Source organism: Suricata suricatta, chromosome 13 (assembly GCF_006229205.1).
Source record: "Suricata suricatta isolate VVHF042 chromosome 13, meerkat_22Aug2017_6uvM2_HiC, whole genome shotgun sequence".
Lineage (NCBI taxonomy): Eukaryota > Metazoa > Chordata > Mammalia > Carnivora > Herpestidae > Suricata > Suricata suricatta.
The window spans coordinates 29,843,109-29,860,161 of record NC_043712.1 but is presented as its reverse complement, the minus strand read 5'-3'; the positions used below and the strand labels follow the sequence as shown (position 1 = coordinate 29,860,161).

Sequence of the window (17,053 nt, the reverse complement as noted above, 5' to 3'; positions counted from 1 at the left end):
AAAAAAAAAATAAATCCACTCTTTAATGAATATGAGATAAAAAAAATGATTTCAGCTGCCCCACATTAGGAAACATGCATCTAAGATAATACAGAAGCCTCAAACAGATCAACCATAGCTTGGTGAGCCTTGCTTTGTGATAGCTAGACAGACAGACAGACCACATATTCTTTAAACAAAGAAAGTCCTCTCAGGCATTTGGCACATTCTCCAACTTTCAATATATCCATTTGTTCTAAATTATCTAGAGCCTAAGTTCTATGAAGCGATGCCCTTGAATCCTTTTCTGCATATTTATCAAACTCAGATCACTGCTGTGTAATTTGTAGAACATCATTGTAAAAATAAATCTGTTACTCATAATAATCTATTGTCTCTTCAAACGAGATATACTTTTGAGAAAAAAGAAGTCTGCTCACTCAGAGTAGATGCTGCCATAGCAGATGTTCTCAAGGATTCAGATATAATCCAATTCAAATCATGCCCCGCAGACAGACTATAATCAGATAAACCCTGATACAAGACTCCAATGTGTGAACATTTTTTGAGCCCTTATTATGTGGAAAGTGCTTTCAGAAATTACTCAGCAAGGATCTCCTAAGTGCTAGTTAATACTGTGGAGAATACTAACCGTAAGTCCACACTCTTTATAGTTTGTAATCTTATAGGAGAGATTGATAAAGGGTATAATTAAAAAACAACATAAAAAGATAAAATACTAAAGCTAAATACATCTAGTATGGATGTTAAATAACATTTCCTGTCCAGCCCCAGAATGGTGTAATGTGCCCTCATTTGCATAACTGATCAAACCATACTTTCGTTAACATATAATAGAGAATTCCATCTTCTGTATTCACACCACTGTTGAAACAGCGTCCTACAAAATTAAGTTTTCATTGTAATCTTGCAAAATGCATCCATTGAACAAGTATGTGCTCAGGCCTTACAAACACACTGTAGAGTGTAGGTATTAGCATATTATTCCTCAGAGTTGCAGACTCATTTATCACATTTTTAAAGAAACCATGGGATGGATCAGTACTGCCCTCTAGTGGTTTCTTATAACCACTGCCACGGATGATCTAACCACGGTTACTTGGAAAGAGGCTGTAGGCCACCAGACACATTTGGTGACTGAGCCGATGAAACTAAGAGAGTTGCCAAGCCCCTCACAGCAGATAAGAACAGCCCACATCTCAGGTGTTATCAATTGCATCATCCTTTCCTCAGGTCAGGAAATCCTTTCCCAACCTTTTAGATGTCATGGAATCCATAGAAAAGTTCGATAGTTAAACATAGAGTTTAATATTTTAAAACACTACTACAGTAGGGGCATCTGGGTGGCTCAGTAGATTGAGCATCCAACTTCAGCTCAGGTCATGATCTCGTGGTTTGTGAGTTCCGGCCTCACTTCAGACTCCTTCGCTGTCAGCACAGTGCCCACTTTAGATCCTCTGTACCCCTCTCTCTGCCTCTCCCCGCTTGCACTCTCTCGCTCAAAAATAAATAAAACATTTTTTAAAATTAAACACACACACACTAGAGTAAATGAATGGAGAGAGCCGATCACAGCTGTTCCAAGGAATGTGAGAATCAAGTTCCAGCACAACTAACACCTGTTTGTGTGGCACACCCATCTGGAAGTTCTAATGCAGTCAATCAACTAACCAGTCAGTGCTTTTGAATTTTTGCCTACAAGTGTGAGGAATCAGCTAGAACTCTGGGAGACACCAGAAGTAAAATGTGCTAGCCACTCCCCTACCTAGTCTTCTCTTTCATAAAATTCATTCTCACAGAAGGTTTCTTTGGTATCTGAGATTCTACGTGGGTTTCCTAATACCCCAAATGACTCTAGTTTATTTTGTAAAACTTGCTTGCTCTGACTCTGGTCTTTATTAGTCACTCTGCATGGCTATTTCTGTTTACGGGCCCACTAGGCCACAAAACAACATAATTAGGGTACGGCTATCCATTGTTCTGGCTGCACTGGTTTCCTACCCAAATTCTTTCCTCCATGACTTAGTGGAATTGTTCAACTAGTCAGTGTGGCCACTTTGGCATGGCCGCTGTTGCATGTGCTGGTGCATGTATGGGCATGTACGTGTTTGCACCGCACAGGGAAGCTGCCTGTCACTTGCTGGTCTCTGTCCTGTTCCAGATGTACATCACAAGCACAATCAAGACAAAGAGCAGTCGACTCGCTAAACCAGTGCTGTGCCTCGGGACCCTCTGCACAGCCTTCCTGACAGGCCTCAATCGGGTCTCTGAGTATCGGAACCACTGCTCCGACGTGATTGCGGGCTTCATCCTGGGCACTGCGGTAGCCCTCTTTCTGGTAGGTTAGCGTCCCTCTTTCCACCTTTCCCCCTCTTGTGCCCCCTGAAAGGCTGTCTGGGATCACAGCGAGTCAGGTTAGCCAGACTTCACAGTCTAAGTCCATGTTCCTCCTGTCCCAGCAGGAGTTGGGATTTTCTTCCAAGTATTATGCATCCTTTTGCTACAAGAATAAGAATGACTTCTAAGTACCTTTCTTTCAGAAATCTGACTGCATATTCCCCCTGTGGTTAGAAGAATGCCTGTGGAGGACGGCTTGCTCCCTCCCTTCAACATTGGGCTGGGGATGGGGCCCAGCAGACTAGGAACTTGGCATACCCTCAAAGCAGTGTTCTTTATTTTATTTTTTTAAATGATTATTCTTTAAATATCTGTTCAGAATGTGTTGAGAGCAGAAAGTAAGTGTTGCTTGAGGGAAGAAGGGAAAACAAAGAGCCTGGGCGGAAGCAGACAGCCCCTTCTCTAGCATCCTCAAAACTCCGCTCCGGCCTGGACTTGCATATCCCACTCGGCTGTGTGAAAACATGCCTCTAGCCACACCCAGACTTTTTAGAAGGCTTCTGCTCTCGCCTACACATGGCTCTTGGGCGGCTTATTTCCACTAGAAGTGGCTTCTCAACCGCATATGATAAGCTTTCTCAAGAAGAGTTCTGGCTAATATAGTTTTCTCCATATCTTTACTTTTCTGGTGATTTTAGTTCCTCAAACAGATGGGGGCTTCGCCACCTGCTCAACTAGGAAATGTCTTAATCTTAGTTAGATTGGAAGAGAAGAGGTTACTTTTTATTGTTTTTGTCTTTTTTACAGTTTTATGGAAGTATAATAGGCAGATGATAGATGCCACGTGACATGTACAATTTGATAAATTTTGACACACGGATCTACCCGTCCCTTCCTCGTCCATTCCCCTCATTCCCAAGCAACCACTGATCGCTCCAACACTATTAGTTTGCCTTTTCTAGGATTTCATATAATGGAACTATATAGTATATACCCATTTTTTGGCCATCTTTCACCTGGCATGATTATTTTGAGATCCATCCATTGTAGCATGTATCAATGATTCATTTATTTTTCTTGCTGTATAGTATTTTATCACAGGGACATACCACAGAGGTACAATTTTTAAATACTCTTCAGGGATTTAAAGTATACCTGGAAGGATCTACAGTAAATCCCTGGGCCTGGAGAGTCCTATGTTGTGCCTGAAATGAATCCCCTAATAATATTCAGCAAGTTTCCCCTAAAAGGCAATAGCCATCACAGTGTGGACGTCCCACCACCCATTCTGCCTATCCTGGTCCAAAGCACCCATAGAGACTGGCATTATGTAGATGATTCTTTCTTGTCCTAACCTTCCCCCTTGTCCTTTCCAACATCCTAAATATACCTATGCCTCTCCTAACTTCTAACTCAAGAGTTTTCCAACATTTCTACCAGGAAATACTCCCATTTGCTCAAAACCCTGACCTCCCAATGGAGATGGGGAAGCTCCGTTTTAATTCAAAATTATTTTAAATGAATCCAGGCTTTCTTTCCAAAGTGAAAGATGGAGGATGTCAATACAAATTGTCTGTGTGAGGCTGCAGGAAAAGCAGTGCTGAATGATCCTGAGAAGTTGATCTCTCACAGGAGGTTATTTCCCAATGATTGCTTTTTAAAAGGGATTGGAAAGAGTACGGGCATCTTCCAAAGACAGATCAATAATTCATCAGTGAAGGCTTAGGCTCAAAAGCCAAATAATTTTGCTATTAATCAGTCCTGGGACCAATAGCCCCAGCTAGAGAGAAAGAACAGTGCATACTGTCCCAAGGTATTTCATGAGGTCTTTATGGAATGAAATCTGAAATCCTTTGCATTTTCTAAGGCCACATGTACAATCTCTGCCTTGGTATTAAACTTCCTTTCTCTCACTAACTTGCAGCCCTGTTTCCCACTGCTCAGTTACTGTCTGCTCTGTTATTGCCTTCCCAGTTGATGGGGTGGATTATCACCATCAGATGCTTCATCAGCCCCTAGACATGTGCAGCAGACACCCTAAACTTTGCCCAGAGTCTTTACAAGGCCCCGATGGCCCAGTGGTTCAAAAGAAAAAAGGCACCATGGCAATGATATACTCTCTATGGGCAGAAAGGCCCACCATCCTCAGAGACAACCAGGCCTAAGGTGGGTGTAGTCTGACTCCAGTCTTCTCTCCCCTCATCCTGCAGGGAATGTGTGTGGTCCATAATTTTAAAGGAACGCAAGGATCTCCTTCCAAACCCAAACCCGAGGATCCCCGTGGAGTGCCCCTAATGGCTTTCCCAAGGATAGAAAGCCCTCTGGAGACCTTGAGTGCACAGGTACAGTAAAGCGGTCTTAGCAAACCAAACCCACAGGCTCAAGGCCTGTTATCTGGGGAGGTCAACCAATCCATTCCTCTCCTGGAAGCAGGATACCACCGAATCCACTCAACACGAATAAAAATCTGATGGAAAGGCCTCAAGAACTTCAACCTTCTCTCAATTAGTCCTGTATGTATTCTGGGGCTTGGCAATCATGAATCCTCAGGAAGTTCTTAGTAACACCTAACTTAAACCCCAGCTGCTTTAAGACCCCATGACCTACTAGGTAATACCACATTTATGAAATTTGGACCAGTTTGTGGGAGGCCAATCTGGCTTAGTGACTAGGACAATATTTAGAAAGAGAAAGGCTTTGTTTCCTTCAGTGATAGATGTAAACTGGAAGCACATTAAAAAGGTTACTAAGTGTCCTTTTGGATCTATTTTGATGACCACAATCAAAAATTTTAATGCAACCATACTCACTGGTCACTTATTTACACCAGGGCCTTCATTCGTGTCAGAGATACAGAAAATAATTAGCTGCATAGCCCTTGTCCTCCAAGAACTCAGATAACCAGGAAAGTGGATATAAACGAGTAATCATAATATGACATGCAGAATCAGAGGTCCCCCCATGGTGCTCTGTGAATCCAAATGAAGAAAAAGAAGTGCATTCTGTCTGAGAAGACAGGAGAAGCCATGGAGAAGAGTTGCCAAGTGACAGCAGCCTCGAGAGATGGTATCAAGCACTTATTTTTGCCTGGGACAGTTGCTAGGTGCTCTACAAATACATTCTTATTGAATTGATAGGAGAAGTCTCACTTCAAAAATTAAAAAATAAGAATAGGGGGGCACCTGGGTGGCTCAGTCGGTTAAGTGTCTGACCTCAGCTCAGGTCATGATCTCACAGTTTGTGAGTTTGAGCCCCACTTGGGGCTCTGTGCTGACAGCTTGAAGCCTGGAGCCTGCTTCAGATTCTGTGTTTCCCTCTCTCTGCCCCTCCTCTGCTCACACTCTGTCTCTCCTTCAAAAATAAATATTTTAAAACATTTTAATAGGAATATAAAGATAGCAATGCTCAACGAACTTGCCTGAGGCCACATAGTGAGAAAGCAGTGGACTGGAGATGAGTGCTTCTTTAAGCAGACAGAGAAGGGGGAAACCAATAACAAAACAGGATTCCACTCTCAGGCCAGGCTGAGTCCTGCTAAATGTTGTCCTATATTAACCTGTTCATCTTGAAATTGTGTTTATGTTTCTATCCTTATAAAACCATCTTCATGGATAGAACAAGGGAAAAGCAAATCACCTCCCACTGGAATTATTAATCTAGTATCAAATCACATTCTCCTGTTTAAAGATTATTAACTATCTGGTATCTCTCTGAGATGAAGTCTATTTCTTTTCACATTTAACGAAGTCTTTCTGATAGTATTAACAAGAAAAACAAAACACTAAAGCTATTTTGATCTTGGGAAACCTAGGGCTCTCCATTAAACCCAGAGCCATGTATTTTGTTTGTTTCCCTCAGCCTGTATTAAGGTGAAAGTTTTGAGTTGATGTAACTAAGAAGTAACATACTAAAAAATCTATTGCTGGTTTATTTATATACAGCCTGCCAAAGCAGGGTGAATGATAAAGCAGCTAAATCATGATCCCCTCTAATGAAATGGTGAGACTTTCTCTGGTCTTTCCTATCTAATTATGTTTCTGTACCTGATAAGATCAGAGTCGTTTCCTCTACTTTTGAGGTGTTGCAACTGAAGACAAAGGTGAGTTTTAAAAGCAAACAAATATTTACTGAGTTCCAAATATGAGTCTGTTCTTTTAAGTAGTGTCGACTTTGCTCGAACATTCCAGTTGACATCCCCTTTGCGCCTCTTCCCTCTGCCCAACACCAACTACCCTCTGTTGGAAGTCTCCTCCAGACTTCTTTCTCTCTTCTCCCTCAGGACCATTAATAGTGACCATAGACAGGGGGGTTCCACCTACATTGAAAAATGAAGTGCCAAACAGAATTTCAAAATCTGCTATTCCACAAGATAGAATAAAAGATTATTTTTAAAATATATATTATGTTTCACTATGGGCGATAGTTGAACTTCCTTCAAATCTGTCCATGTATCTTTATTTCCTTGTGTATCATCCCATCTGGGTAAACTGAGGTCTTCCCTGAATACCAGGCTTGGGTCTAAGGATCTTCACAGACCCTTGTGTGATTGTCCTGCACAACTAATGTGAATAGTGTCCCTTCATATCTGCCTCTGCCAAGAACTTAAAGACCTTGAAGATCTGAACCCTCTGAACCATGTCTTATTTACTCTGCACATATCCTAGCATTCACTAGGCATGAAATGAATGTTTGATGGTGGACAGAGGCAAGCCAGAAACAAAACCTGAAGTAGAGACTTTAGACAAAAGCAAGAACCGACAATCAGACCATAGTAATTACTGAACCTCCATAGAAAAGAGAAATTATTAAGAAACAGTGAACAGGACTTCAACAGGCTAGTCAAAGAGAAGCTACAGGATGCTGGATAGAAAGTCAACTTCTCAAGTGACACCTTCCACACCAACAGTAGAAGATTCTAGTAACAAAGCATCTGCCTTTAATATCAAATGTGGGTGGTTAGATGATTACCCTTTACTTGTGGGTCAAGAAAAGAGTATTAGCATTTCTTGCAAGCCATCACATTCAGTCCCCACAATAATCCTACAATTGGTATAATCAATTCTATCTTGTCAGCAAGTTAAGTAAAGCACAAAGATTTTAAGAAACAAGGCCACCCAGTGAAAATTAAAACAAGCCCATCTCTTTCTAAAGGGCCTGCTTGCCGTACTCTCCCATAGGCCCTGGTACTTCATTCAGGATAAATTCCATTCTGAAATCTGCAACTTAACATTAAATGGAAACATGCAGTAAGGGATAGTGTATTTGAACTGAGCTGCAGTTTTTCTAAAATAAATATGCCCTGTGGTTTCTCCGGTGGGCAAGGACTCCCTAGTCCACTCCAACAGCTGGGGTTGCTATTAGAAGCGGACTCCTTTGTAATTTCTGGGGTAGAACCATCTTCCCAGGGATAAGGTCTTCTGAAACCTGAGAGAAAATATGAACTTCTCTTCAGAGCATGCATTCATAGGTTTGAAATCTATCCCACTGTTCAAAAGAACTCAAGGAGAAGACTGTCTGGATGGGGAGGGGACCTGGTCACCTTCCTTCCTTCGTCCTGAGACAGCCTTTCCCTTTTACCACATGGAGCCCCCGGAGCTACAGTGTTTTTTATTCCTTTCCAAAACATCAACTCAAACTTGAATATTTGCCTTCCATGATTCCTTTAGCATAGTTGATTGGGACAGGGTATGTTTTTTAAAAATCTTTCCCAGGTACAAAATAAAAACCAAAAAGTAAGTAATTATAGAATCCTGAATCAAAACAAAAGTGGTCAGGTTTCCAAAGCATTATTTTGTGGTCCTATAGAGTTCTTGTAACCTCAGAGACACCCTATTGCAGGATCCCACAGAGTTATTGTGACCCAGTGAGACTAGCTTGGAGCCATCTGTGTTCTGCTTCCCCACACCCTTAGTGTTGAACAACTGTGTGCTTATCAAGCACAGTTTATATTAACAAAAGGAAGTTAGAAATGAAACAATTGTATTAACTCACTCTGGGAGTGGTATAAAGTCTTTCAATGTCTCCAGATTTGGGATGGAGGGGAGAGCTTGTTTTCTTTAGCAGAAAAAGAATCCAGTTGGTACTGAGACCCAGGTGCCTAGAACCTTACTCCAGGAGGTTCTAATCTAGCAATTGCGAGGTAAAAGAATATATTTCAGAAAGTATTCCCAGAGGAATTCTAAGCACCGCCCCCCACTGATTCAAAACTAGTGATATTGCAAACATATCATAAATAGAAGAAAAGACTTGGAAAGTTAAAGAAATCTGTCCAAAGTCACCCATTTAGTTATCCTAGCCTATTTGATTACTTTATCTTTACAAATGGAATCTTATAAACATTTAACTGAACAAAACATTGACCAATTTTTTTTTTCAAAATGGAAGCATATTATAGAAGTGAAAACATAAAGGAAAAATCATTTTCACATTCTGGCAAGAAGTGCATCAAGCTCTAGTCTTCACAAATATGAAAGGTAAAAGTACGTTGAAAAACAAAATAGTTGGGGCACCTGGGTGGCTCAGTCATCTGGCTTCGGCTAAGGTCATGATCTCACTGTTCATGGGTTCGAGCCCCGTGTCTGGCTCTGTGCTGACAGTTCAGTGCCTGGCGCCTGTCTTTGAATTCTGTGTCTCCCTCTCTCTCTGACCCTCCCCTGCTTGCACTGTCTCTCTCTGTCTCTCAAAAATAAATAAAAAGCATTAAAAAAAATTTAAGAAAACAAAATAGTTTCTAAAACATATAGTTGAGCTCTCAAGAATATAATATGAATCTCTAGAGTTTCCAAAACAAACAAGAATCAAGAAACCCATAATAATCAATCATATATAAAGCCACAGTTTTCTAAGTTATTTCCCAACCCCACCCATTGGGGGTTTTAAGTTCAAACAACAGAGGAAATGTTGGGTCTTTAAGAAGGTGGGTCCTGTATATATAAGTTATAGAAACCAGCCATAAATGCTCAAACTGATAGAATTGCAAGGAAAAGGGGACAAAGCCACAATCATAGTATGGATTGTAACACATTTCTCTCTAATTAAAAAGCAAATAAAATCTAGTGAAAATATAGATGATAATTATAAAAAATATAGTAAGATTGATCTAATGTGCATTATATGTAATCCTCAAAACATATGAAATGTTATGAAAATAAACCACATAAAAGTCTCAAGAAATTGTAAAGGATCTATATCACACAGGTTACGTTCTTTAGAAAGAGAAAAAAGATACCTATACCTAAAAACAAAAAAATACCTGCACATTTGAAAATATTAAATTAATTTCTCTATAGCTCATGACTCAAAGAATACATCATACAGAATATTTGCAAAACTTAGAACTGTTTGATATAAAAACACCATATTAAAAATGTGGAATGTGGCTGAAGTTACTTTAAGATCCTTAAATGTTTGTTAGATATGGTTGAGTAAGTATGATATAAGACAATTAAATCGAGACCAAGCTTAGGTGCGGAAATTATTTTATTTTTAGTTGAAAAACCAGGGAAGATTTAATAGAAAAGGTGATAATTATGGGGCCCTGGAAAGAAATTACAGGAAGAGGGAACAGCCTGTACAAAGCCAGGAGACAAGAGAGCAAGGGCACAGCCAGGGAAGAGTGAGTGTGCACGTGAGTCAATCAGCCCAAATCTGAGATTGCACCTGCTTGTCTTTACAGAATCACTCTGCCTCCATGACCGAAGTCACCTGAGACAGCTGATGTGTCACAAGCTGTTTTTTTTTATCACCCTCCAATTCGATACTTCAAGACACACAGTTACTTGATGTCAAAACTGTGAAGACAAGTATTATGTTTATCTAGTTAGAGGCTAATGTTTTGTACATTTTTTTGTATGAGGAAGTGATGTAGCTTGCCCTGATTTTTTTGGTCAGCTTTAATATATTTATGCCAGAATTTTACACCAACAAAATTTTCTTCTTGTTCCAGTGTGCATTGAAGAACCACATTGATTCAATGATTGATGTTGTTTTGTGATATTTGTACACAGACCTTCTTTTCTCAGTTTTATAGGCACAGAAATAAAATTAATATAACAATTCACTTACCCCTTTATTACTACACTTGCTGCCTCCTCCAGAACTTTTAAATTTTAACAAAAGTTAACTTTTGAGTTGTAGGGAGGGCAATGTTGGTTAATGGTAAATCTCAAAATCAATTGGGCAGAAACATTCCTTTCACAAAGAACTTTGTGTTCTTGTCTCTTAACCTATTTTGTATTCTAAGTTAAAGTTCTATATTAGTGAAGTCACTTACTTACATAAACAAGCGGCAGAGACTCCTGGATTTGAGGATGTTGGGGTTACATGGTTCTCTCTTCGATAAAGGCTTCTCCCATCCAAGAAACTCAAGATCTTTCCGGAATCATGCCCTTGTGCTGGCAGGTGACTCTGCATTCTTCTTTCCAAAAAGCAAACAGTCCCAGTCTCCCCTGTCAACTCAACAGTTTTGTACATCATATTGTATGGACTTTCTATAAAAATGAATATTTTACAGTTTGCACAGTATTATTTTACAGATAGGGTATCAGAGCATCTACAACCTAGAGCCACAGAGCAACAGCTTGGCTTTGTGGCTTTTAATTGTTCTAAAGTTTTAACTGCATCTCATTTTTCTAGCATGGTAATAACTAACGTGTAACTCCTTTCAGAGAAGGGGCTCCCTTGTCTGTACCTATCAGAATGTTTTCTTGACATTTCATGTTGGCTCTTCTTAGCTTTTTTTTTTTTTGTACATATTTTTTTTTTCTAAAGAGAAGAAAAAAAAGTTATCACAAAATGTACTCTGGCTCCTGTCGTTTGTCTTAAGCTTCATATCCTGGGCAAAGATATTTGAAGCATCACGATGAAGTGATGTTTATACTTTTTAGTTCCATGCCTGCTGAGATCAGTGCTAATAGACGCATGACTGGAGGTCCTTTCACGGGGGAGTGTGTGAGCGAGTGTGAGTGGAGGTGAGCGGGGCTGGAGGGGTGGAGGCAAAATTTTCAAGTTTTTAAAATTATTAGGAGACTTGGAAACACATTCTGGATGCCTAGCAAGCTACTTTGGTTTTCAGCCTTCCCATATTGAGTTGTCAATAAAGAGTTAGTCTTTTTAGGAGGGAAAGTTACCTCTGCTAAAACATAGCCTGATCTCTCATCTGGATGCCTAGCAAGCTACTTTGGTTTTCAGCCTTCCCATATTGAGTTGTCAATAAAGAGTTAGTCTTTTTAGGAGGGAAAGTTACCTTTGCTAAAACATAGCCTGATCTCTCATCTCATTGTGGCCTAAAGTTATTTACATTTTCATGTAGATTCCCTCACATACACCTGAGTTCCGTCTGGCTGAAGTTGGGTAAACAGGCAAGGAAGAAAAGAGTATTGGAAGCTTTATTCTTCCCATTTGGCACACCATGTGCTTTCACACATATGATCTGGTTGTTCTCCAAACAGCCCAACAAAGCCATGACTATCCCAAAGTAATGCTGTGCACGTCAGCCCCAGTGTTAGAAACCAGGTCTTCCTGAAAGCACTAAATCGAGATGCCTCCGAACCAAGTCCACATCTTTCCAAAGGGTTTTCAATGTGATGTACCTGCTTAGATGGTTCAAGGGATGATGTAGATAAGAAAAGCACATCGTGGAGGAAGATGCTTTCTGCTTCTGAGAAGGAATAATTTGCAAGCTATAAGCTCTCTGCTTCATATAAGCTACCTAAGTGTCACATCACCCGATTTCTGAGTGATTCATTTTCTAAACATATTTTAGGATTTTTTTTTAATAACTGCAATGAGGGCTTGATTTTATTTCCTTGTTCATGGCAAGGCATTCTGAAAAGCTCTGGCAGGGATATTGTTTTTACGTTACCCATTTCTCGTCAAAATGAGAGGCCATTTAAATGTGTGACTACCACATGGTATTTCCAAGAACATAGGTCCAGTTGACAAAGTGAGTGTTATGCTTCTACTTTCCTTTCCAGTTTCATTTGGAAGGATCTCTCAGAAGTATTACAAGAGCTCTGGCCACAGACACTAATTTCCTGGCCTTGGGCTTGGGGGGTGCTGGTACATGACTGAGCCAAGCTCCAGAGGACACCACACTGCAACCCTTGGAAATAAGGGACATCTCTGGACTCACGTCTGTGGGACCACTGAGCCAGTCTGATTCCTTCCATGATCCCATGGCAACCTTAGTGTTGCCCCTAACTAGCCTCAAGTCACTTCACAGGCCTCATGTTGATCTTTCAGGTCTGCTATTTGAGATTCATTTCTTGGGCCTTCTACCAAAGACAAAGCCCTCTGTCTAAGCAGGACAAGTGGTCACTATGGCCTCTGAATGAATTCCATATGAGCTTTTCCTCTTTTTAAGGAAAGCCCACAGGAGCCTGAGAAGTCTTGTTATGCCCAGATTTCAATATCGTCCCCAAAAACCAGAGACCGGCAGGGAGACCGAGTCATGCATGCAAAAGCAAAGGGCTTTATTATCATTACAGGCTTGAGCTCAGGCTCACAGACCTCACCAGCGCAGTGGATCCATGCTGAGAGCCAGGAACAAAGGCGGGATAGGGCCTTTATGGGGTTTGGGGAGGGGGAGTTACAGGAAATTGTGACTCAGGTACAGTGATCCAATCATTATCGCCTAACAGCATTGGCAGTAACTTTAACCATACACATTGTCCAAAGTGTTCGTTACTTTTGGCGGGACCCAATCACAACATTTAGAGTATTAACCAATTACAGAGAGGACCCAGGACCCACACGTAGGGTGTAACTAGCCTTAAGCAATAAGTGATTATCTAAAACTTCTATCTCTAGGCCTGCCCTTAGGAATGTTAAGCATTTTAGCTGGCCACTTCTGATTGGGTGTTACTAGGGTGGTCCCTGGTTGTGCAATCTGTGCCCTTTTATTGTCTAATGATTCTGAGAAACCAACACTGAGGCCTTCAAGGTCAGAGGGGAAACTTGAAGCCTGTCATGGAGTCAGTTTGGTTCAGACCTGCGTCCTTACAGCCTGACTCCCTGTGAGAGGGAAAAGGGAAGGAACCAAAGAAAGGCTAAGGAAGTGTGTCTACCTGAGCTACTTCACAGAACAAATAATTAAGTTTGTCAAAGAGATGAATGCCAGACTTCATCTGAATTTGGCTAAAGGAGACAATGACTCATTTGGAAATAAAGAGAATTTGAATAGAGCCTGAAGGTAGTTGAAAGATAAATATATTTAGATACAGGACTGATAAGGATGAAGAAGCTGCACTAAGCATTCATGAGTGTGTAGGTGCCTCTCTTGGCAAATTCTGAAGATCTCCCTCTTAAACTGTGACAAAGGGGCCATGTGTTGAGCTTTTGAATCAGAGAATGCAAACAGGGATGAGCCCACACTCAGAAGAAGAGGGAGTGGGTATCAATGGGATGATTTAAAGAGTGGAAGAGCCAGGAGTAGACTTTTTGTGTCAAAAAATTGGCTTGATTTCTCTACTTTATGCCACCTCACTCTCAACAGTGCTAAATATCTTGAAGGCAAACAGGAAATGCCAGATTGCCCTAGTTTGGTTTAAGGAGTAGGGCTGCATTAAAGCTGTTGTACTATTCCCACCCTGCTGAATGGAAGATGTGTGCTAGAACTAGTCTGTCATTTACGGTCATCCCCGGTACTACTACGAGAATTTTGATGTGAGCACCAAGCCTCTTGCTTGCATCCTAGTTCTTGATCCAGATGTCCCAGGATCAATTGATATGTTCATGGATAGCCCAAGATCAATTGACCCATTGATACTCTATTTCCAGCCCACTGACTCTTGTGGAGCCCTGTTAACTGCACACATATTTCTAAAATTAGAAATTACTCTGTCTGGGAAAGCAGCATTTATACCACTCAAGGCTGGTGCATGTGTCCTCAGCTTGACTTGTTCGTTTTGGTATGCTGTGTGCGTCGACATCTATAAAAGAGTACAAGCTATGACCTTCCCATGAAACCAAATAAACCTATGAGCAGAGTGAGAGTAGGGTGAGTGCGAAGCTCTTTTCCTTAAAATAGTCTTTTTTTTAAAAAAAAAAAAGGTGCTTACTTTGCCCTATTAATTATATATATATATATAAATATATATATATATATATTTATATATATATATATATATATAAAAATTTAAATCCAAGTTAGTTAACATATAGTGCAATAGTGGTTTCCGGAGTAGAACCCAGTGATTCATTACTTACATACAACACCGTGCTCATCCCAACAAGTGCCCTCCGTAATGCCCGTCACCCATCTAGCCTATCCCCCGACCCTCATCAACCCTCAGTGTGTTTTCTGTATTTAAGTGCCAACTTTTATGGTTTCTCTCTCTCTCTGTTTTTATCTTATTTTTCCTTCCTTTCCCCTATATTCATTTGTTTTGCTTCTTAAATTGCACATATGAGGGGAGCCTGGGTGGCTCAGTGGGTTGAGTATCTGACTTCGGTTCAGGTCATGATCTCACCATTTGTGGGTTCGAGCCCCATGTCGGGCTCTGTGCTGTCCGCTTGCTCAGAGCCTGGAGCCTGCTTCAGATTCTGTGTCTCTTTCTCCCTGACCCTCCCCTGTTCATGCTGTCTCTCCCTGATTCTCAAAAATAAATAAATGTAAGAAAATTTTTTTAATTGCCCATGAGTGAAATCATATGACGTGTATCTTTCTCTGACTTATTTCACTTTGGATAATACACTCTCGTTCCATATACGTTATTGCAAATGGCAAGATTTCATTCTTTTTGATCGCCGAGTAGTATTCCATTGTGTGTGTTCTTTATCAATGCCCTATTAACTTTAAAGGAACTTCCATTTATCAATTTCTCTGCAATATTTTGAGACATACAACAATTCTTCTCTTGGGGTAACGATGTTTAATGTTGTTATGTAGTCATTTCTGTCTTGAATCATTCTGTGAAGCACTTTTTCCTGAGTTTCCTCAGTTTCACTAGAGTCACATAGACTCATCATGCATAATAGTGTACAAAGCATTTACATCGCCTTCTTGTGTTCCTCTTTGTAGTCAACAGAGTTTCTGCCTTTGTAGGGACCATGCAGTTAAGTACTTCCTCATTTGGCATTTGTTCTATCTTGTTCTTCAGCAGCCGCAGGGGGCAATGTAAAGACAAGCAGGTGCACCTCCACTCCAGCTGCGTGTTTTCTGGGTAGGCTGTCTCTAGTTCGGGGTCTCAGGCTAATTAAATAGTCACTAGTTGTGAATTAACTCACCCTTAGAAGAATTTTCAGTTGTTTGAATCTTAGAATAGATACTTAAAGATTTGGTAAAAGTAATCATACCAAGATCCACTGGGTATGTATTACTCTACCATTGCCTGTTGAAATCACTGACTTTGGTGAACTTATACCAGCTTTATCACCATAAATTTCACCTCACTGGCATGAAGTTGCAGTCTAACTGTTCAAAACACTTCTTTATAAATGATAAAGCCAAACAGACCTGCTATGTGTTTCTATAGGATTCTTGACAATGTATCCCTTCATCAGGCCTATTTCTTCTTACTATTATAGCATCTTTATTCTAAGAACTTCAAAAGAAAAAAATACTTATTTTGAGATACAATTCAAATGCCATAGCTCTGTGATGCTTTCCCTAGATACTGAGGGTAGAATTATTACCACCACCGCTTGCATTCCAAGCTTTTGTAGTAACTTTAGCACAACTGGTGGGGAAGGGGGTGTGAGGCAAGGAGGATATGGTCTCTGATTCTAAGCAGGAATCTCAGGATGGAAGTCACCACATCAGGTCTGGACCACAGTCTGGCTGGCCTGAAAACAGACTCAGTTTCTCAAAGACAACCAATTCCCTTGCAACAGACTCTTACTTATTGAATGTAGCAGAATAAAAAATTTAATCCATTTCTCTGCGTATTTTCTAAAAGCAATTAAAACTTCCTAATGAGCCTCTCTATCCCACCGAGTAGAGGGGGAAAAAAATCCCATCTTTCCAATTAAGTGTAATTTCCTCTCTTCCCGTTAAACGAGTCTCTTTAGGGTAAAATCTATTCCTTTGGGGAACATTAACTCTTTCCTTCTCTTGATATTATTCTTATAACAATCTTAAATCTCCCCCAAGGCGAGTAGATGAAAGCAGGAGGGAAAAGAAGCAAGGAAATGCAGAGAAAAGCATGTAAATACATTTTAAAATATTATCTCTATCATTTTGTGCATAAACTAAAAAACCACTCTGGTGTCCAGAATTTGACGTCTCCTACCGATATCCTATCTTGTAATTAGGATGTCTAGAAAACCATTTTGGGTTGCTTGGGTGGCTCAGTCAGTTAAGCGTCCGGCTTCGGCTCAGAGCATGATCTCCTGGTTCGTGGGTTCAAGCCCCGCGTCGGGCTCTGTGCTGACAGCTAGCTCAGAGCCTGGAGCCTGCTTCCTGTTCTGTGTCTCCCTCTCTCTCTGACCCTCCCCTGCTCTCGCTATCTCTCTCCGACTCTCAAAAATAAATAAAAAACATTAAAAGAAAACCATTTTGTTGCTTAAAATGTTGCTTGGTGAGCATAAATCACAAGCAAAGTGTAGAATACTGTATACAGATATTTCTTTTTTTTTAATATAACACAATTTATTTTTTTAACATATGCAATTCTTTTCCATCATTTACAATACAGTAGTTACAATGACACTCCAAACAGAAAAGCAAAGTAAAAAATCAAAACCCCAACTTCTATTTCATGTAATTAGACTTATA

The 17,053-nt window shown here is 40.4% G+C and overlaps 1 protein-coding gene across 2 annotated transcripts in view; it reads left to right on the top strand.

The window, feature by feature from the left end:
* Positions 1-11,094, top strand: part of PLPPR1 (phospholipid phosphatase related 1) — a 264,655-nt gene extending 253,561 nt beyond the window's left edge. For both annotated transcript variants that reach the window (XM_029920054.1, XM_029920053.1), the window contains exons 6-8: positions 2,162-2,338; positions 4,548-4,679; positions 10,013-11,094. In XM_029920054.1, coding sequence (XP_029775914.1) covers positions 2,162-2,338; positions 4,548-4,679; positions 10,013-10,045 — 342 coding nt within the window. In that variant the 3' untranslated portion in view covers positions 10,046-11,094. The remainder of the gene's footprint in view (positions 1-2,161; positions 2,339-4,547; positions 4,680-10,012) is intronic.
* The last annotated feature ends 5,959 nt before the right edge of the window (positions 11,095-17,053 follow it).